At 43.8% G+C, this 22,669-nt stretch overlaps 1 protein-coding gene across 4 annotated transcripts in view; it reads right to left on the bottom strand.

Moving 5' to 3' along the window:
* Nucleotides 1-22,669, bottom strand: part of ABCC2 (ATP binding cassette subfamily C member 2) — a 64,636-nt gene that overhangs the window by 29,829 nt on the left and 12,138 nt on the right. For all 4 annotated transcript variants that reach the window (XR_002007685.4, XM_055352735.2, XM_055352734.2 and 1 more), the window contains 12 exons: nucleotides 19,010-19,135; nucleotides 17,682-17,816; nucleotides 17,368-17,475; nucleotides 16,896-16,951; nucleotides 13,992-14,226; nucleotides 11,958-12,121; nucleotides 10,751-10,928; nucleotides 6,718-6,972; nucleotides 5,545-5,610; nucleotides 3,434-3,571; nucleotides 2,726-2,872; nucleotides 735-819 (listed from right to left, as the gene is read on the bottom strand). Coding sequence is in view for 3 of the 4 variants with exons in the window: in XM_055352735.2 (XP_055208710.1) it covers nucleotides 735-819; nucleotides 2,726-2,872; nucleotides 3,434-3,571; nucleotides 5,545-5,610; nucleotides 6,718-6,972; nucleotides 10,751-10,928; nucleotides 11,958-12,121; nucleotides 13,992-14,226; nucleotides 16,896-16,951; nucleotides 17,368-17,475; nucleotides 17,682-17,816; nucleotides 19,010-19,135 (1,693 nt within the window). In the remaining variant the exon portion in view is untranslated. The remainder of the gene's footprint in view (nucleotides 1-734; nucleotides 820-2,725; nucleotides 2,873-3,433; nucleotides 3,572-5,544; nucleotides 5,611-6,717; nucleotides 6,973-10,750; nucleotides 10,929-11,957; nucleotides 12,122-13,991; nucleotides 14,227-16,895; nucleotides 16,952-17,367; nucleotides 17,476-17,681; nucleotides 17,817-19,009; nucleotides 19,136-22,669) is intronic.

Genomic DNA, 22,669 nt, shown 5'->3' with positions numbered 1-22,669 from the left:
CTCCCAGGTTCAAGTGATTCTCCTGCCTCAGCGTCCCGAGTAGCTGGGATTACAGGCATGCACCACCACACTCAGCTAATTTTGTATTTTTAGTAGAGACGGGGTTTCTCCATGTTGGTCAGGCTTGTCTCGAACTCCTGACCTCAGGTGATCCACCCACCTCGGCCTCCCAAAATGCTGGGATTACAGGCGTGAGCCACCGCACCCGGCTAAAGTCCTTTTTTATTCAGAACTCCCAAGCCTACTGATAGCCCAGATTCCTGACCTATGGATACTCTGGGTATACTCTCAGGCCCTCTGTTGCCCAGTCCCCTTGTATGAATTCCACCTCCATATATAAAACCTCCCCACTATGGATTCCAGCCCTATGCCCACTCTGGCCATGGCTGGCCCCCAATCTTTAAACCTTCAAATCTGAGTATTCTTTCACTCCAGGCTACCTTCCCAATCCCACACACTTGGCTCTATCCTGACTTCTGCTTTCTGGATCTTTTGCAAGATTCCCTGCTTATCCTCAGAAGAGCTGGCCCAGCTTTACTTAGCAATCTAGTTGAGCAATCTGCTCTAAGTGTAAACATAATTCAAGTAAGAACAGTTTGTATCTTATGCAAGCATAGGCTCAAGACAAATCTCCACACTCTCTCTCAGTTTGCTGCTACTAAGCTCTTGTATTATCAAAATTCTGGCACCAGCACTGCGAATAAGTTTGGGAAGCAACTTCCAAATTTATTTACCAAAATTGCAGTCATGTCGAATGGCAGATGTGTCCAAGTCATCCCCTCCCAAGTACTTCTCTAGCCGCTCTGTGGAAACACTGGCCTAGAGAAGGACACAAAGGATCTCAAGAATTAAAGTCAGTAACGAGCACAAGCAGTGAGATTTTGACTTTGTCATTAGCACATGATTTTCTATTTGCCACAGCTGGCATCTCCTAATCTCCACCGAACTCAGCCCTGGAAGCTATCCCACCATAGACAGACGGAAGTGGATGCTCTATTTCAGTCCTTGAGCAAACTCATGGAGTTCAACTCTTCTGCTGTCTCTCTCCAGTCTTTGGCCCTAATTCCAGAAACTACCTCCTGCCTTCTAAGACAAAAACTTAACTTCTATCTGGTTCTGGTAACTAGGCCCCTGGCTTTCTCTTATTTAACTGAGTCTATGCCCTGATGCCCATCCAGCATCCTAACTAAGCCACTCCTGGGAGCCTCTAAAGAGGAACTGGCTATGGCATCAGGGGGACCCTGCACACTTCCACATAGGCCAGATAGCCAAAGCTTAAATGGCAGGTGAGGTAAGTGTTGGCAGAATACCCTGCAGTCCCTGGAACTTGAGAACTTGGGAAGATTTCGAGGCACTTCTACAAGGATGTTTCTCACCTACTTCCCTCTCTTCCAAAGAGGCTGTCATGAGATGGTTTTTCATTGCCACCCAGGCTCTAATGAAGTCTTAGGCTTTCTGCCTGTTCCCTCCTTAGGGTACAGAAGCAGGCTATAGAACCACTTAACTGCTGCATGGATCAGCTCCTCAAAAACAGAGTACCCCACTGCTCACATTGCATCGCCATCTGACCCTTTTGTTTCGTTTCGTTTTGTTTTGTTTTGAGATGGAGTCTCACTCTGTCCCCCAGGCTGGAGTGCAAGGGTGCAATCTTGGCTCACTGCAACCTCCACCTCCCAGGTTCAAGTGATTCTCGTGCCTCAGCCTCTCGAGTAGCTGGGACTACAGGTGTGTGCCACCACGCCTGGCTAATTTTTGTTTTTTTAGTAGAGATGGGGTTTCACCATGTTGGCCAGGCTGGTCTCAAACTCCTAACCTCAGGTGATATGCCTGCCTCAGCCTTCCAAAGTGTTGGGATTACAGGTGAGAGCCCAGCCACCATCTGACCCTTTTTGATTCAGTGTCATCCTGAGGACCAGGAATGCAGGGAGCTGATACCTTTGCTGATCTTGCTTTTGCTATTTTTGCAATAAATTGTATCTAAAAAGATCCTGTTGCTTCTTTATCTGCCAAATCTGCCAGCTTTTCTTTACACCCTCCAGGACAGGGAGGCCTTCTCTTTCCCATGGTCTGAGCTCTCTGAAGCCAGCCACTTCGGGGATAAATGCAAGTCACCACACTCCTGTCATTCAGGCCTTCTCATCAGTCTGCTGCCTGTCCGGTGACCTTCCTCTGCAGATCTGGTACTTGTCGCGTATCAGTGACTATGCTCAGTTTTTCAGAACCCAGGTATTCCCTCTGGTCCATCCAAGGTTTCCTGAACTCCAGACTCATTTTCTGATAGCTTGAGGCTCTCAATTTGCATTTGGTTTGACCAACACATGGGTTTATGCAAAGGGAGGGTCTCTCTTCTCCCTTTGGGCCATATTTGCCTAATGCTATCTCAACACCTCAAGAGCCTTGGAGAAATATGAGAGAAATTGGGCTGGAAAATGTTCCCAGTACTAGGACTAAACATAATAATCTCACTAAATGCTTTCACAAGATTGTCTCCCTGTGAAGTAGATGAGATTGGTATGATTATCCTCATTTTATAGTTAGATAAACTGGGGCTCAGAAAACTCATGATTTTATTAAGGTCAAACCATTGCTCTCCAGAGACCAAACAGATCTCTCTCTCTTGAAAGTTTACCAGCAAAAGTCAGACATGGGATGTGATAGCCAGTCATTCTGGACTCCAAGGCTTTTAACCAGAGACAGGCAGTTAGCAGTGAGAATGCCGACCTACCTGGAGCATGGAGGAGATCATCATGGGAAGCATGCTCAGGGGAAAGCGCAGGATATTGAAGAGGGTAATGGAGGTGAAGGCCTTTTGTGCATCCAAAATATTGTTGCTATCCACCAGGACATAAACAGAAAATGTGACCACAGATACCTGGAAAGGGCAAGGTCATGAGCAATTTATTCCTAAAAGGAACCAAGCAGCATTGTGCTAAGTTTCAGGAACACCATATATCAGAGTTGAAGGCGCCTTAAGGATCATCCAGCCTCCCCATGTTACAGATGAGAAAACTGAGCCCAGGAGAGGAGGAAATATCTTCTCCAAGGTCACAAAGTCAATTAATGGATTACTAGGACCAGAGCTCAGGTCTCCTGGATCCTATATCAGTGTTCCTTCCACTATAGACCTACACCACCTCCCAAAGAAGACAAGAAAGCCTCCTAAGCCAATCCTTCCTGATACCACATTCTTGCTGTGCATCCTGAAAAGTTGCTCTGGGCCCCAGACCATCGTACAGTACACGAAGGTGAAACTAGAGCTGGGGGTATGGTACAAAGGAGGAAAAGCAGCTTGGGGCGGTGAGAGGGACAAGTCCCCCGGATCTTGCGGTCAGGCCTAGAGGTGCCAGCTAGTCTATCAAAAGTGAACTTCCTCTTCAGGAAGCTGATGCAGGTCCAGGTGAATACCCAGCCCACGGACCCCTCTGCTACTCACCAGGACTGGAGTTAACTGGAAGACGAATATTACTACACACTGTAGTTGACTAAAGGCCAGCAGGTTCTTGAGCTCTTTCTTCCGGAGGTTTTGTACTTGGTCTCTGAATGAAGGTTCCCAGGCAAAATATTTCAGGATCTAATAAGTTGGAAAAAAAATACAGCTCACATGACTGCCCCTGAAAGGGCACCAGGTGTATCTGATCCACCCATGTTTTATGATATAGTCCCCAAAATGTGGGGAATAGAAATACAGATTATAAAGTATGATTACAGAAAGGTAGCTTGTATTTGTTGACAACCTACTATGTACAAAGCATTTTAAATACATTATCTCACTTTATAACAACCTTAGTATGACTAACTGTTCCAGTTTGCCTGGGACTAAAGGGCTGCCTAGGACACAGGCCTTCCAGTCTTAAGACTTAAAAAGTTCTGGGCAAATTGAGGTGAGTTAGTCACCTTACATTTGTAGAGTTATTATCTTCATTTAAACTATAAGGAAACAAGTTGAGAGAGGCAAGGGAACCTTGCCAAACTTTTGGCAAGTTAAGCTACCCAGTGGTAGAGCTGAGATTCAAAACCAGCTCTCTCTTTTAGTTTTGCCACATTCACAGAAGGACATGTCAGAGCTCTGTGTGGAGAATTAACAAGGAGTTAAAAGGGGGCTCTGTTTCATTTTTAAGAAGTTTAGGATAATGTTAAGATGCATTAATTCAAAACAATATTTAGTTAAAAGAACTTATTGGTCACCTCTGGAGGATGAAATGCATTATCATGAAAGCTGGTAAATAGAGGGAAAGAAGCAAGCATTTTTTCTGTCTATCCCATACCAACTTCATTTTAGGGTAACCAACAAGTTGATGAAAGATAATTCTTCTTCATAAAATTCCAGCTAATCAATGTCAAGGGAATAACAGAATTTAAAAATTTCACTCTTTTGCAATTCCTAATGAAATAACAGACCTAGGCAATGATCATAAAATTCTTACAATAGTGTTTTTCACCTTGGTGGCATATTAGAATCATCTAGGGAACTTAAAAAAATATACATGTCTGGGCCTCACTCCTAGAGTCCAATTTAAATGGTTTGAAGTAGGCCCCCAGCCTCAGTGGGTTTTACAAACTTCAAATTTCTCAGGTGATTCTAATGTGCTGCCAGCATCACAAACCACTGCTCTAGTGAAAGACTAGCAGGAAACCTTGTAAGGGATGGATCAGGCTGACAGCGCCTGGGCCCACTCAAGTCACCATCGCTGCAGTTTGGGAAGCACACAGCACCACTTGAAAGCAACCTTGTACTCCCACCCCCAAATCAAATATAAATCAATCAAACCTTTAGATCTAACTATCAATTTACAGGAAATACAGGAAATAGGACAAATAACCTAGTTTTTTTGGAATGACCAAGACACACACACACACACACACACACACACACACACACACACACACACACACACACACAGAGACAGAGAGAGAGAGAGAGAGAGAGAGACTGTAGTAGATTAAAATCACTATCAATTAAATATCATGCATGGACATTTTTTGGGCCCTTATTCAATCTAATCAACAGCAAAACAAACAAAAGGCACATATGAGGCAACTGGAGAACTTTGATGGTATCAAAGAATGTTAATTTTTTTTGTAGGTATGATAATGGTATTGTGGCTATATTTTAAAAATAAGTCCTTCTTTTAGAGCTACATACACAGTATTTATGAATGAAATGACAAGATCTCTGAGATTTGCTTTAAAATAATCCAGCAAGTGTGAGGGGTGTGGGTTTATAGATGAAACTAGTTAGGTCATGCTGATAATTCCTGGAGCTGGGTGAAAAGTTCGTAGGGGTTCATGACAGTCTCTACTTTTCTACATGTTTAAAAACTTCTACAGTAAAGTGTCAAAACAAAACAAGCTATTTAGGGTGAATAAATAGAAATCGGGGTTCAACGGAGGACCTGAGAGGGACAGGAGGACATGAAACAAAAGTCATGTGACACAACCGGCCCAGAAGCAAGAATCCATCACCTCTACCGGGGTTTGCAAAGGCCAAGAGAGCCACTGCTTCTGTCCTTACCCACAGAGAGCCACCTACGCTCAGATTCTCACCTTGATTCCACTAAGAATCTCATTCATGATCTTTAAACGTTTGTCTTTATTCTTCATATTTTTGACCTGCCAGGAAAAAGGCAAAAGAAAAACAATATACCCTTCCATGAGAGAGGGCTCAGGTTTGCTGCAGACATCAGGCCTCACTGCTACTTTGTGGCTGTCACTTAGTAAGAACTTGAGGTGCCCAGTGATGGGATTCACCTCCCTCCACTCTCCTCTTTGCCCACTCTGCTCCTGCCACACCCATCTTCTTTCTGATCCTTGCTTGTTCCAAGCTTGTTTCTGCCCCATAGCCCTTGCCTGACTGTACCCACCTCCCAGGCTGTTTTTCCCCTGCCCTTCCCAAGGCTTTCTCCTTTACAGTCAGCTTGTATCATTCAGAGTTCAGCTTAAATGTCCACTCCCCAAGAGGCCTTCCCTGAACTCATTGAAAATAACCACCCACTCACTCGCTATCTCATCACCCTGTTGAATTCTCTGTATAATACTTATCATGATCTGATATTTTTCTTCTTTGTGTATTGCCTGTCTCTCCACCACCCTACCAGGTAGAATGTAAGATCCATGAGAACAGGAGCCCTAACTCACTGCTGTGTTCTCAGAGAAGTAAGATATGCAATAAATATTTTCAAAACAATTATTTGTAACTTGAATGCAAAACAAATGAGTGAATAAATCATAAACACTGTCAAGTCCACCCACCCAACCTGTGACTTCTGGCAGGACTGAGGACACTGTCCACACGGAGCCCTCCCACCTGGTGGTAGCGGGGTGATTGCCAAGGCTCAGGCTGAAATTTGGATCACTCATGCGACTGCTCTCTGTGGTTGGTTTAGATTGCCATAATGGAGAAGCAGGGCCCCAAATCCCTGTTCTTAGGGCAGCCCAGCAGAGCAAGATGGAAGAATTATGTGCAGCATCTCTGGGGCAGCCCTTCCTTCCCCAGTCAGGCTCTTCCCTCTAACATGAATGCAGAGGAGTATATATAAACCCTAAGAGTCATCAGAAGATGAAAAGGGAACTCAGAGACAGCTAAGTACAATTGAGATGGTAGAAAGTCTTCCACCAGCTTTGCCTTGCCCAAACTCCCATTAAGAATTACAGTAGAGTAAGAAAAAGGGTTTACACTTTAAAGAAAGCTTATATTCTTCTGGGTGACTTTTTCTTTACCTGAATGGTCTTACTCTTGGTGGACAGTATCGCATTAATTGGGATTACAAGCACCATCACCCCAACACCTGCTAAGACTGAGGGTCCCAACTCTCTCCATAGGAAGAAGATAGATAAGACAATCTGTAGAACACTCGACCACAGCATGTGCATGAAGTTGGTCACATCCATGAGCTTCTGGGCATCCACAGACATCAGGTTCACTGTTTCTCCAACGGTGTACTCTTTCCTGGCCAAGTTGGATAGGGTCAATGCCTAAAGATAAAGATTGAAATTAGGACCCATGGACAAAGCCAAGGATACTAGGGAGTAGAAGAGGAAGCTCAGGAAGTGAGATTACAATGGAAGGATGTGCTCCATATGGACACAGCTTCTCCAAGGCACTGTGACTTCTTGCCTCCAAATCTTACACATGGTATTCTCTCATTCTTGACCACTCTTTCCTCTTATCCCCACCTTCCTCCAACTCTACCCATCCACACACTTCTTTGCCCAGAAAACTCCTATTTATCCTTTGGTGTCAGCTGAGACGTAACTTCCTGTAAGAAAACCACCATGACTACCAAGTTGGGGTTAGATATTCGTCCTGTGTACTCTCATAATATCCTGAGCTTACCTTTGTCATTACATTCATCACAATGAACCATAATTACTTTGTTTTTTTTCTGTTTCTCCACTAGATGTAAACTCTGTGAGGATGAGGGCAACATCTGTCTATTTCACTACTATATTATGTGGCACATAGTAGAGAATCAAATACTGAAGGATGGAAGAAAAGGAGGGATGGATGGATGGAAGGAGAGAGGGAGGAAGGGAAGGAGGACAGGGAGAAGGGAAGGAGGGAACCAGCATGTATTGATTTTGACCTCAGAGGCTTTTGATGTGGCAATGTTATTTGGAGTCATACTCTTATGAAGAGGTTGCAGTCATTCCCAAGAAGGACAGAGAATTTAGAATGAAGAGGAAAACTTCAGACTTCATACTTTGAAGTAAAATCACTTTTGTAGGCTGGGTGCAGTGACTAACGCCTGTAATCCTAGTACTTTGGGAGGACAAGGCAGGCAGATCACCTGAGGTCAGGAGTTCAAGACCAGCCTGGCCAATATGGCGAAACCCCATCTCTACTAAAAGTACAAAAATTAGACGGGCATGGTGGCAGGCACCTATAATCCCAGCTGCTCAGGAGGCTAAGGCAGGAGAACTGCTAGAACCTGGAAGGCAGAGGTTGCAGTGAGCCGAGATCATGCCACTACACTCCAGCCTGGGCTACGGAGCGAGACTCCGTCTTGAAAAATAAATAAATAAAATAAAATAAAAGACTTTCGTATTGTCAGGATTTTTCCGGCACTATCTAGATGCCTGATCTTGTAGTATGGGCTTCCTGTTCTCATGTTAGAGAGGTTAGGAGGCTGATACCCACAGGTCTGTCACTTACAACAATGCCTTGCACAAATGTACCACAGCACTGAAACCAACTTGCACTATGCCACCAAGGCACCATCTGGAGTAGGCTGCATCTTTCTAGAAGAAGGAGAGCCACCTCGTAATTCCCACAAAGACAGTGTACAGGCTACAAGTGGCCCATACTACTTCCATCTCCTCCTAGAAGCATTACTGTCATCTTAATCCACCAATACATTCTTTGGAACATATCAGGATTCTTGGCTGTACAGTAAAAAGAAGAAAGTCTTCTAAAACGTTAGACCATCAAGGTTCTAGAGGAATCAACCCACTGCTATGCCTTCCCTTTGGTATGGAAGAGGGGGAAAAAAACAACTAACAACATCTAATTGCCCTTCAAGGTAATCACTATACATTTCTATTTTCAATAAATGTAGTCCCAGTAGCCCTTGTCTGGGGACAACTCCTGGCTATGTGATTGCAGGCATTGAAATTATCTAAGCCTGATTTTTCTCTGTAAAATAGGTATAATGTACTTATTTCACAGGGCAATAGCCCTGTGAATTGATAATGAATGTAAAAAATGTTTCATAAGTAGTGAAGCATTGCCTAAACATATAAATAAGTAATTTTCTTCCACTCTTCTAATAGCGATATTTATTTGAATAAAAGTATCATTGAGGGTTCTATTTTATAAATCTCTTTATTGATTGTAATAGTTGCCAAACCTGGAATATTAAGAATCAAAATAGTGCGAATGAATAATCACAATTATGAAAAAATTGTAGAAGTGTACTTTACTAGCAATGGCTGAGACAGGCTGGTTAGTGACCTCATGACCTGTAAACCAGCAAAAACTCAGTATCTCCAGAAGGAATAAGAAGATTTTAAAAATCAACTGGAGGAAGGCAAATTCCAGTGGGGGGGTATCTGGGAGTTCAAAGGACTTGACCAGACTTCTGATCTAAAGACACTTGGATTATCTGCCACTGTCTCTCAACAAACCAACATCTACTCAGGGAAGACAAGACACAGTGGTGTTTCTAGAGAGGAAAGCAAAGGAGAAAAGGAGGAACTGTAACAGAGAAGTTACTGTGATGGAACTTTCCAGTGATGGAAGAAAAAAAGGAAGAAAGTCAACTAGTGTTCCAACTTATAAAAAGATTGGAACCTATCTCCTCCTGGATGGATTTTCTCCTCAAGCCTGTAGTCACTGATCATAACTACTTTTTTTCATTTCTTTTTTTTTTTTTTTTTTTTTTTTGAGACGGAGTCTCGCTCTGTCGCCCAGGCTGGAGTGCAGTGGCGCGATCTCGGCTCACTGCAAGCTCCGCCTCCCGGGTTCACGCCATTCTCCTGCCTCAGCCTCCCGCGTAGCTGGGACTACAGGCGCCCGCCACCACGCCCGGCTAATTTTTTGTGTTTTTTAGTAGAGACGGGGTTTCACTGTGTTAGCCAGGATGGTCTCGATCTCCTGACCTCGTGATCCGCCCGCCTCGGCCTCCCAAAGTGCTGGGATTACAGGCGTGAGCCACCGCGCCCGGCCTTTTTTTCATTTCTTAAGGAACAAAATGGGACTTCATCTTGGTATGGAGGACATGAGGAACATACAGTTTCCTTGAGAAAGTTAACCCTTAAAAACAATGTCTCGGCCAGGCGTGGTGGCTCATGCCTATAATCCCAGCACTCTGGGAGGCAGAGGTGGGCAGATCATGAGGTCAGGAGATCGAGACCATCCTGGCTAACACGGTGAAACCCTGTCTCTACTAAAAATACAAAAAATTCAAAAAATTAGCTGGGCGTGGTGGCACGCGCCTGTAGCCCCAGCTGCTTGGGAGGCTGAGGCAGGAGAATCGCTTGAACCTAGGAGGTGGAGGTTGCAGTGAGCCAAGATTGCACCACTGCACTCCAGCCTCGGTGATAGAGCGAGACTCCATCTCAAGAAAAAACCAAAACAAAACAAAACAACAACAACAACAAACAATGTATCAGAGGGAAGATGAGCAAAATCATCTTAAGGAAATGAAAAAGCTTCCAGGTCTGCAGAACTCAGTAATCAGCATGAATGTATTTACAAATTGAAAAAAGAAGTCAGACAGAGGAGGGTTGGGTTAGCACTAAAGGTTAGAAAAAGAAGTTGCTAGGTGAAATTTGGTCTGGGGAGATGGAGCTCCGGCAAGACTGCAATTTGAGATGGATACACCAGGTCTCTGAGCTGGATTTCATTAAGTATTTGAGTTAAATGTTGGTGGTTTTAAGAGTTTGACCCTTCACCAGCTTCTCTTCTGACCTTATATTCTTTTCCAAGGCATTTCACCTTGTCAAGAGAGGCAGGAAGAGATGGATGGGTAGCCAAGCCTTCAGGGCTGCAAGGTGGATCCTGAGCACCAGAACAGCTTGCAAGCTTCTCCCTGGGGAGTACGTTTTCCCTCCTGGCCTCTCCACCCATTGTCTGTGAACACACTTCTCAAAATCTAATTTCCAAAAAAACATCTAAAGGAGGCTGTATGGCCAGTCAAAATTAAGTGTTGAGATGAGTTACCATTTCCATCACATTTTCCTCAACCTTGGAATCAATGCTCATATTTACTGAGGGGATTTTCTTTGGTGATACCTGCCATATTCTGCTTACCTTCTTATATACAGAAGCCATGATAGCTGTCCGTACTTTTACACCCAGCTTGAAGCACAGTTGGAAATAACACTGAAGGCAGAAAGACTGAATGAGAGCCGCAGCGAATAAGAGGATTGCACAGAGATATCCAATCCACAAATATGTGTCACGGTCACTTGCAAAGGAGATCAGCAATCTGCCAGAGAGAAGCCAAGTTAGTTATACCCATAAGGCCTCCAAGGATGCCTCTCTCCTCATGCACAGCCAGCTAGACTACGCTACCTTTACACTGTAGGTAACAAAAGTGACCAGAATTGTCCAAAGCCTTTGAAAGACCTAAGTCTACAGTTTTACCGGTGTCCTTTCTGTTTTGTTTTGTTTTTGATACAGGGTCTCGCTCTGTTGCCCAGGCTGGAGTGCAGTGGCAGGATCATAGTTCATTAAGCCTTGAACTCCTGGGCTTAGGTGATCCTCCCACCTCAGCCTCCTGAATAGCTGGGTCTACAGGCATATGCCATCGCATCTGGCTAACTATTTTCTTTTGTAGAGATGGGGTCTCGTTATGTTGACCAGCCTGGTTTCTAACTCCTGGCCTGAAACAACCTTCCTGCCTCAATCTCCCTGCCTCAATCTCCCAAACTGCTGAGATTACAGTCATGAGCCACCATGTCTAGCCTGGCGTTCTGGCTTTTACTTGGAGATGAGCAGCAAGAGCTTAGGGTTGATAACCCACGGCTGTGAGAATGGATAATGACAGAAATGCTCCACCTAGCTGTCACTGCAATGCTTTGGCCCTGTCTTTCCCTGCAGGTGGTTCACTCCACAGGTCATGGCAGATTGTGAAGTCTTGTCAAGATTAACCCGAAGCTGCCATGGAAGGCTGCGATGGAGAGATGAAGTCAGTTACTCTCCAGGGGTATGCTACCCGCCACTTGGACCTGGCTCAGCCCTTAGCAGTTTAACAAGAAACAGCCCCTAACAATTACCCGGCCCCCTATGAGGAGACAGACATGGAAAAGAGAGAGGCTAAAGTACATATCATTATACATCTTGAAAACTGCCTGCGGTCTTCATGAACACAATGCTGTAAGGTTAAGGTGGAAGAAAATTACGAGCATTTTTAAAAAATGGGGATTTAAGAAAAGCTCCTGCTTGCATACACAGGGGCAAAAAGAAGGGTGGCAGAGGAGGCCCTGAAAGGACCATGTGAGGCCTGGGGACTCACTTCAGCAGCTGAGGACTCACAAACGTGAAGATATCATTCACTAGCTTCAGTAGGAATGATTTCAGGAGCACCATGTAGAAAGTTTTGAACAGGGCCTTGATCAACCAGGATTTTGGAACATCTTTTTTGGTCCCAGACTTCTTTTTTTTCTTTGTAACATCTTCCTAGGTACAAAACCAAACAACAGTGTCCACAGAGTTATGTCTGTTACTGGCCTGAGCAGCTCCAGGGTGGTCAGCCTGTGAGCCCCGTGGCCTTCTCTGTACAGGTTTTGATCATCTCTCCCTGGCCTAGTTGCTTCTGCCCTTCTAGCTGCCTTCACTGTTCCACTCTCCCGCTCCTAACTGATACTTGTAATCTATTTTAGATTAGAAAACCAGGCAACTAAGCTGGTAAGAGTCCCATGTAAAAAGAGAGACCCATCTGCGTGGGGGCCTGAGGGGCAGTCCTGAGAGTGAAGGGCCTGGGCATGATGCTGAGAGGTCCTTTCTGTTCTTTTCATGCTTGTTCTTTTCATGGTTGCTGTGAGATGTTATGGGTTGAATTGTATCCCCACCCCCAAAAGCTATGTTGAAGCCCTAACACCCCAATACCTTAAAATGTGCCTTATTTGGAAAGAGGGTCTTTGCAGATGTAACCAAATTAAGATGAGGTCACTGGGGCCCTAATGCAGTATGACTGGTATCTTTACAAGAAGAGAAGAGACAGACACAGGGAGAAGATGGTCCTGTGATGGTGGAGGCAGAGGTCAGAGTGATGCATCCAGAAGTTAAGGAATGCCAAGCATTGCTGGCGAACACTAGAAGGTAGAAGAGAGGATTTTACCCTCCAGGTTTCAGCGGGAGCGAGTCTGATATCTTGACTTCAGCCTTCTGGCCTCCTGAGCTGGGGACAGTACATTTCTGTTTTAAGCTATCCAGTTGTGGTACTCTATCATGGCAGCCCTAGGAAACTAATACATGGGGCATTACGACTCAGTCACCAGCCTCTTTGTCTATGCTTTGGCCTCCTCATTACATCCTCCTGAGTCTTATCTTGCCCAGCTTCTCAGCCTACCAGTGATACTCTCTCACAATGTCTTTCACTGAGGCCCCATCTGATGGGTCTCCCTTGCCGGGACAACTGCCCTGGCCTCCCTTCTAGCTTCCACTCTTGCCCACAACAATCCATCCTCTGGGGAGCCGCCCAAGTAAGCTTTTCACAACATGAATCCAGTCTCATTACTCCTCTGCTCAAAACCTTCCGCTGGCAATCAGACTTCAGACAAAGTCCAGATTCCTTATTGTGGCCCACAGGGGTCCACATAGCTTAATCCCTGTCCACTTCCTTGAGCCCATCTCACGTCATGCTCACCCTCTCCTGGATCTTCTTGCCATTCCCTGAGCAAGCCAAACGTGTTCCCCTCTCAGCCTCGCATGCCTGCTCCTTCTGACTGGAACACACTTCCCTCTGACTGTCCCTCGGAGGGCCTGATCTCATCATTTGAGTGTCTGTTCAGATGTCATCTCCTCTGAGAAGCTTCCCCTGTTACCCTGTCTCAAGTCGCACTTCACTCCAAATACACTATTGTTTTATTTTCTTAATAGCTACTATTACTTTCAAAGAGTAACCTATGTATGGGCTTACTATATATTTTCTAGCTCTCAAAAGATGAGCAATATTTTAGTGCCCAGAATGGTCACTGACACACAGTTGTGCTCAATAAATATTTTCAAGTGAATGAATCAACAAATTGGCTACTTATGCTAATTTGTACCAAGGTGCAAAATCTAGAAATGCTAAGGTATTATTTTTTTCAAAACCACGTTTCATTCTGGAAAATTTCAAAAGTACCCCAAAGGAAAGAGAACAGTACATTACACGCCATGTATCCATCACTAAGGTAGTATCAGTATTGTGAATACCATTAATAATATGAAGTGCACTGAGAAGTATGAAGTGCTATAAAAATGTAAGGACAGAATCGCCATGATGCTGATGTACCCTTGCCTGAAACATGCAGCGCGCTCACACAGACACTCAAGGGAAAGTTACCAGGACAAGGACATCTTGGCTTTGACTCTGATTCTTGTTCAAGCCAGGCAGCCTGGCTCCAGAGTTCTGCTGGGAGCTCTTCTGCTGCCGTCTCTGGAGTGCCCGCCTGGCTTTCTGTAGCTCTCTCTTCATGTGCGTTTCAAACTTGCTCACTAATGTCTTGGTTTTCATCTCTTCATCAACTTCCCAGACATCCTCGAGTGTCAGAGGACGCTTGTAGCCTTTCAGAATGATGCTGGAACAAGAGCGAACCACAGGCTGAGACCCCCAGGCTGGGTCAGAGGCTATCTCCACCACTTCTATCAGAACCTACCTCCAGGTTCTAGGATAGAGGGACAGAAGAATGGGACTATCCCCATCTCCTGGCCCTTTGAACTTGACAGAGGAGTGGGGAGAGCAGCAAAAGGAATGGGTGGGGGCAAAAGAATGTGTTAGAAGACAAGAGAAGGGGAAGACAGCTAAAAGAGCATCACCTTACCCTGCTCTTGCTCCTTCCTCCTCAAACACTGGCTGCCTCTCTGCCACTCTGGCATCTCCTTGGGGGCCTCCTTGATGCCCTCAAGAAATAAAGCAGCCCCTGTGGCATCTTTGTTTTTTGTGTGTGTGGTTTTGTTGTTGTTGTTGTTGTTGTTGTTGTTTGTTTTTTGTGTTTTTTTTGAGACAGAGTCTCACTCTGTTGCCCAGGTTGGAGTGCAGTAGCGCAATCTTGGCTCACTGCAACCTCCATCTCCCGGCTTCAAAGTGATTCTCCTGCTTAAGCTTCCCAAGTAGCTGGGATTACAGGTTTGCACCACTGCACACGGCTTCTTGTTCTTCTTCTTCTTTTTTTGTTTCTGTTGAGACGGAGTTGCGATCTTGTCGATAGGCTGGAGTGCAGTGGCGCGACCTCGGCTTACTGCAAGATCTGCCTCCCAGGTTCAAGCGATTCTCCTGCCTTAGCCTCCCAAGTAGCTGGAATTACAGGCACACACCACCACGCCTGGCTAATTTTGTATTTTTAGTAGAGACAGGGTTTCACCATGTTGGCCAGGCTGGTCTCAAACTCCTGACCTCAGGTGATCCACCTGCCTCTGCCTCCCAAAGTGCTGAGATTACAGGCATGAACCACTGCACCAGGCCCCCAGCTAATTTTTGTATTTTTAGTAGACATGGGGTTTCACCATGTTAGCCAGGCTGTTCTCCAACCCCTGACCTCATGTGATCTGCACATCTCAGCCTCCCAAGGTGCTGGGATTACAGGTGTGAGCCACTATGTCCAGCCACTGTGCCATCTCTCTTGATCAGGGCTCTTAGCCAGGAGTTTGAGAATATGGATGGAAAATAAATTATATATATGTTTAGAGACATGGTCTTTCTCTGCCCAGGCTGGAGTTCAGTGACACAGCCATAGCTGACTGCAGCCTCAAACTTCTGGGCTCAAGTGATTTTCCTGCCTTGGCTTCCCAAAGTGCTAGGATTACAGTTGTAAACCACCGTACCTGGCCTAAATTATATTGTTATTTGTAATAGCATCTAACTGAAATCTAGCATTTAGAAATCCCTTTCTTTCTTTCTTTCTTTCTTTCTTTCTTTCTTTCTTTCTTTCTTTCTTTCTTTCTTTCTTTCTTTCTTTCTTTCTTTCTTTCTTTCTTTCTTTCTTTCTTTCTTTCTTTCTTCTCTCTCTCTCTCTTTCTTTCTTTGGATGGAATTTTGCTCTTGTCGCCCAGACTGGAGTGCAATGGTATCGCTCACAGTAACCTCTGCCTCCCAGGTTCAAGCAATTCTTCTGTCTCAGCCTCCCAAGGAGCTGGGATTACAGGCACGTGCCACCATGCCAGGCTAATTTTTGTATTTTTAGTGGAGACAGGGTTTCACCGTGTTGGCCAGGCTGGTCTCAAACTCCTGACCTCAGGTGATCCACCCGCCTCAGCCTCTCAAAGTGCTGGGATTACAGGCGTGAGCTACTGTGCCAGGCTGAGAAATCCCACATGTTCTCATAGCTCACTTATGCTCATCACTACTTTAAAATTATGGCCATTATTAGACTCATCACTAGATCTTGTTATTTAATGCATTAATAAAGAAGTACTTATATTACTAAATCACACATTTGTTTTTAAAATATTTTGGTAACTATATTTCAATATATTTGGTTTTCTTTAGAATCCAATGTCTTTCATTTTATTTTATGCATTTAAAACACTTCCTGAGAAGGGATTCATAGACTTCACCAGGCTGCCAAATGGATCCCTGCAACTATAAAGGCCAAGGGTGCCTGCTCCAGATCCTCTGGTAGCCCAAGCCAGCTATTTCACCCCTTACCCTCCAAACCTGCCTCCAAATTTTTCCTTTCCTGTCCTACTGCCTCCTTTCTTTTCTCCTGTGGGACCCCTAGGCTACCAAAACAAATCCCCCTCCATCTTCTCCTCAGCATCCCAATCTGCCCAGTGGAGGGCTTGGATTAAGTTGGTCTGTAAGTTTTAACACTCTCTGACTCTAAGTAGAAGATAAATGGAGGTCACACGAGGCATTTTTAAAAAATTAATCTTTCGGCTGAGCATGGTGGCTCATGCCTGTAATCCCAGCACTTAGAGAGGCCAAGGCAGGTGGATCATGAGCTTGAGTTCAAGACCAGCTTGGCCAACATGGTGAAACCCCGTCTCTACTAAAAATACAAAAATTAGCTGGGCATGGCGGCTCACACCTGTAATCCCAGCTACTCGCGAGGCTGAGGCAGGATAATCACTTGAACCCAGGAGGTGGAGGTTGCAGTGAGCCAAGATCACACCATTGCACTTCAGCCTGGGCAACAAGAACGAAACTCCATCTCAAAAAAAATTAATAATAAAATAAAAAATCTTTCTGACACTTTCAGAGGAGTGAGAGAGTAAGGATACAGCCAACCCATACTCCAGGCTTTCCTACCTGTCATACCAGCTGTAGGTAATGCTACTCAGGAACGAAGCTATGGATGATGGATTCTGAAAGACACAAAAAAATCGAAACGTAAACCAATTGGAGACAGGAACTTCATGGGACTCTAAAATCAGAAACTTATTTTTTAATGATATAATGTTGTGCTAGAAACTAGATATGATGTTAAAGTCAGCTTATCAACATGTGTTTATTTGGAGACCCTAAAGCCACTAGTAGAATGATAATCAGATTTTCTGGCATAGATATATGAATGAATTAACTACGCTGACAATTGGTAGGTGAAAGTAAAAGTCAGTATTTTAATACTCTCATCACTGTCTGTTTCCTTATCATAAAATGGTCTGTACTACCTTATTCTGGGCTTGTGGGGCCTCTGTGAGACCCAGACATCTTAAAGTTATATTCATTAAGATATCATCCAATTAAGTAATATATGAGATGGGCATATTTAGAATCTTACATTTGATGACGCATTATTTTCTGAAAATGCTGAAAAGATCAGGATCAGAATCTGGAATCCGTAGGAGATGAAGAACAGGCAGGAGTAGGCTAGATTAGAATTGTCACCCTATGAGGAAAAAAACAAAGAGGAGAAATGAGCCTTTTGTCCAAAGGAAGTCTACATGGCCCGTATATATCAATGCTTGTGATTAAAGCCTATGATCAAATCCCTCTAATACAATTCGATCCTGGAGCTCAACTTGATGCCATTTACTATGAGTTAGAGGTTGCCCCATGGTACCTCCTCGTGTCATCCACTCTTTTTTTCCTTACCTGTAAGAGTGTCCGGATCAGAGTCTGAAATTGGAAAGTGCCACAGAGTATTGAGAGAATCCAGAATAGGGACAGGAACCAGGAGTTTTTCTGTACACACCATTGTCTGCTGTATTGGATCAGCAAAATCAGGAGCTGAAGAGAAATTCACATGATGTTCTGAAGAATACTGCTACTAACCGAGGACTGAGGGGAGAAGGATGTCAGAGAACATGGGAAGAAAGGAGGGCTGAGGGAAGAGACCGTTGTGACTAATCTGGCCAGGTAGAAAGCACACAGATGCCAGGTTGAACATGTCCCCCCCATGCCATCCAGCTTTTTCTTTTAGTGCTTCATCTCCATGGACCACACTTGAGTGGGATGTTAGCCAAGAATGTAGAAGGTCACTATCTGCATTTTAGTGGAGTTACTTTGAGAGCTAGAAAAACCTTTCCAAGACCCATGAAAATTAATTTCAGACATTGCAGTAGTAAGGTCGGAAGGCAGGTTCTAATTAATTAGGTGCAAGGTGTCTGTAGCTTGATTTTCTAATATAAGATTAAGCAATTAATTTTTTTAAAAAATATTGCCTTATATCATCTCACATTAGATATAATAAATTAAATGTTGATTTCCTAGACCTAGTGCTGTGCTCCTAAAACAGCATTCTGGTAGGGAAAGAGCCATGATTTATAACATTTGCCCAGGGAGGATTGTGCCGAGCGCATGGTCTAAAGGAGCCACTGCTACTGAGGCCCAGCTGACATTGCTCTGCCTGAACGTAGGTTTGCAATTGCCAGACATTTTGATTTTTCAATAAAGTTTGAAAGTTCAAATAATTATGTGTCATTAGTTGCCACTGAATTGATGGCAATTAATTCAATTGCTTTTTAAACACTGTCTAGGCCCCACCCCCTGAAAAAATGCCTGCAAGAGAGACATTAGTTTTTTGATATCAAGTTTATATAAACTCTAAGCTCACTGATCCATTGTTTAGAGTCATCAATCAATTTAAAAACAATATTTACAGATTTAAAATATTCTTTTACATCAAGAAACTTAGCTCTCTTCTGTGACCCTTAGATGGCAAGATATGTGGACATAAGATATACATCTTAGTCATGAAAGCTAATACTTAACCTAAGAAGAAGGCTCTATACATTAATGCTCAAATGAAGATGAAAAGCTAAAATTTGTTTCACCCCATTCCAACCAAGCTTTGCCTCACTATGGATCCCGTGAAAAAGACAGATGACCTTGGAATTAATTTCATCCCCAAAGAGTACATTTCAGCTAGATGCCTATGGGTAATGAAAAGGTAAACAGGGCAGAAGTGGTGTAGGTCTTACCCATGTGCCTATGTAGAGGCTTGGATTGGTATATCGAACAGCAGGGACTGTGGCTTGTCCAGAGTCTTCTGTGAGTACAAGGGCCAGCTCTATGGCTGCTAGAATAAGAAGAAAACCAACGAATACCTGAGAAGGGAAAAAGACCGCTGTTAAGAGGATATCATTCTTTATAAGGCTCTTAGAACAGAATGGTTTCCAGTGATGGATAAGAAAAATGGTATGCAGTGATTCAGATAACACAATAAATATTTCTGGAAAGAATGGATACATACAGTTCAAGTGATAGAATAATGCTCAAAGTATGCCATGATCATTGTTTTTGAGGAATGCTGAGTGTGAAGTTTTAAAATATGTCCGCAGATTTTTTGATATTCCTCTCTTCAAAGAGCAGAGCTTAATTCCCCCTCCCTTGAGTGTGGGCTGGGGACTTACGGATGTACTTCTGGTGAATAGAAAATGGCAGAAGTGACAGTGTGTGACTTCCAAGGCTAGGGCATAAAAAAGGAATGTGGATTATTTCTCCTTGTTCTCTGTCTCCGATTGCTCACTCTGGAGAAAGCTACCAGTCCAGTCATGAGGACACTCCAATAGCTCCTTGGAGAAGTCCACTTGGTAAGGAACTGAGACCTTCTGCCAACAGCCAGTGAGAAACTGAGGCTTCCTGCCACCAGCCATGTGACAGTCATCTTAGAAGCAGATCTTTTAGCCCCAGTCAAGCCTTCACATGCCAGTAGCCCCAGACAGCACATATTAACTTCAACCTCCTGAGAGACCTTGAAGTAGAACCTGGGTAAGCTGCTCCCAAATTCTTGATCCACAGAAACTGTTAAGATTTAAAGAATTCTCTTTTAGCTGCTAAGTTTTGGGGTATTTTGTTATATAGCAACAGAAAGTACTAGGTTTAAAAGGCACTATTCCCTTTCTTAGGCCATAGGATTTTGTTTTTGTTTTGAGACGGAGTCTCACTCTGTTGCCCAGGCTGGAGTGCAGAGGCGCAGTCTCGGCTCACTGCAACATCCACCTCCTGGGTTCAAGTGATTCTCCTGCCTCAGCCTCCCGAGTGGCTGGGATTACAAGTGTGCGCCACCACACCTGGCTACTTTTTGTATTTTTAGTAGAGACAGGATTTTACCATGTTGGCCAGGCTGGTCTTAAGCTCCTGATCTCAGGTGATCTGCCTGCCTTGGCCTCCCAACCTGCTGGGATTACAAGCATAAGCCACCACACCCAGCCCCAGTCTTGATCCCAGATAATGCCAATCAATATTTGTCCTATGAGCTCAGAAGACATGATACACATTACACTGTTTTAAAGGCCCACATCCCCACCTATCAGGGGGAAAATTACTGCCTCTACTGAGTATACCAGCATCTTAGCCATCAAAACGAAGATATTTATGTGGCACCATCTCCCCTCCCCTCATCCTTTTATGCCCCTATCCATCTACCCTTATTCATTATTTTAAGTCTCATTTATCCAGAATGGCACAGGCAGAGATAATGGGCTCTTTGTAATGAAAACCAGCCAAGAAAGGAGATGAATGCGCCTTTACTTTAACTAACAGGATCAGTGCTATTATTTAGTAAGGAGTAGAGTCAAAGACATGTTAATAACTGAAATGCATTTTTTCAAGTATATAATACACTATAGGGTGTTTTCCTCACAAGAGACTATGAGGTTTTGGGAAAAAAAAATAGCTTCATAGGCGGTAAGCTACGGTTGCCTTTAGGTAAATTAGGAGGTAAAATAGAGCAAGCTAGAGCTAAGGCACCTGCCACTGGAGATGACTAGAGGGTACTAACCAGCAGCCTACTCCCCAGGCCAGGGAAAAGGAGGGGGTCTTGCCATAAGCTTATATATATTAAACTCATATAATGGATTTGAAATACACTGAGCAGTTCATATAAAAAAAAACCAGTTAACTTTATAAAGAACTTCTACAAAGTAATTTTAAAAAATACCCTAATAACTCAATGTAAAAAAATGAGTATATAATATAAATGGATTTAAAAAAAACACAAAAGGCTTCTAAACATATGAACATGTGCTTAACCTCATTAATATGAGAATATAATTTGAAAGTATATATAATTTGAAACATAACATTTTTGCCTAACCAATTAGCAAACATCAAAAAATGTGATACAAAGTTGATGAGACCAAGGAAAGCCTCTTTGAGGGCAGTTTGCACTGTGTATAAAAATTCTGAGTTCACATATCCTTAACTCAGTCATTTCATTTTTGGGAATTTATCCTATAGACACACTTGTATACACAAGTATATACAAAGCTGTGTATGGCAGCATTGCTCATGATGCAAAATATTAGAAACCAATGAAATTCATGTCATATAGGACACATAAATTATGGTACATTCAAATAACAGCATCTCAAGGAATCATTACAAAGAAAGAAGCAGACTTTTTGTGGGATTGAGCTGGTTGTCTGCCAGTAATGTGGAGGGGACTGACTTCATCCTGGCTTTTTGATACTTTTACATTTGGAGAAATTTTACATATTTCTCTAAGATCTTCTACCTAGATACTTCAATCTTAAAGCCTTAGCCATTTTTACAGTCCAGCTCTTTAATTTTCCTCCACCTTTCCTTTTCTTTCTTTTTCTTTTCCTTTTTCTTTTTCTTTTTTTTTTTTTTGAGACAGAGTTTCGCTCTGTCATCCAGGCTGGAGTGTAGTGGTGCTATCTCACTGCAACCTCCGCCTCCCAGGTTCAAGTGATTCTCCTGCCTCAGCCTCCCAAGGAGATGGGATTACAGGTGTGAACCATTATGCCCGGCTAATTTTTGTATTTTTAGTAGAGATGGGGTTTCACCATGTTGCCCAGGCTGATCTTGAACTTCTGACCTCAGGTGATCCACCCACCTCAGCCTCCCAAAGTGCTGGGATTACAGACGTGAGCCACTGCACCCGCTCCTCCCCGCTCCTTTTCAATAACATGAGTGTGAGTCCAGCTTGTCTCCAAAGCCTGCCTTATTCTAAAGCATCCAATTCTAGGGACTCTTTCACCAATGCCTGTGACTCGTGGCCCTAATGAAAGTTATCCATCCTTGCAAATGACATATGAGGAGGTGTCCCACTCAGAGGCTCCCTCACCTTCCTTCCTCCATGGATCTATTTATTCAGGAAAGCTCTAATTCTTCAACTAGTCCCACAGTAAAACTACCCATTTCTGCAGAGAAGAGCACAGTGAAGAATGAAGATAAGATCCAGGAGAAGAAACAGAAGACCAGAATCATGTTCTCTCCGGCCCAGCTGTGTGTAATTAATGATGGATTTCAGAGACAGAAACACCGCAGCCTCCAGCAGCCGCAAGAACTTTCCAATACCCTGAATCTTAGATACAAACAGCATACAAGCTAGTTACAGAGAATGAAAGCTAAGAGGTGGTAGAAAGCCAACTGACCAAAGAATAAGCAACAATATGACTCAGGGCTCAGCATCTACAGAATACCCAGGCCTCTACTCTTCCTACCACCAAGAATGCCTGGGGAACACATCTGGAAACCTTCCAGTGTGGATCAACCATTCCCAGAAAAGTCAGACTTGGCACCCAGAAAACTAGAACAACCAGTCCCGGAAAAATCGGTTTCATAACTGTGGGGAGGAATCTTGGTAGTCCTGCATGCAGCTCCAGCGAAATTCT

This window comes from Gorilla gorilla, chromosome 8 (genome assembly GCF_029281585.2).
Source record: "Gorilla gorilla gorilla isolate KB3781 chromosome 8, NHGRI_mGorGor1-v2.1_pri, whole genome shotgun sequence".
NCBI lineage: Eukaryota > Metazoa > Chordata > Mammalia > Primates > Hominidae > Gorilla > Gorilla gorilla.
Note: the sequence above shows the minus strand (reverse complement) of the source record. Positions and strands in the feature narration are given on the sequence as shown.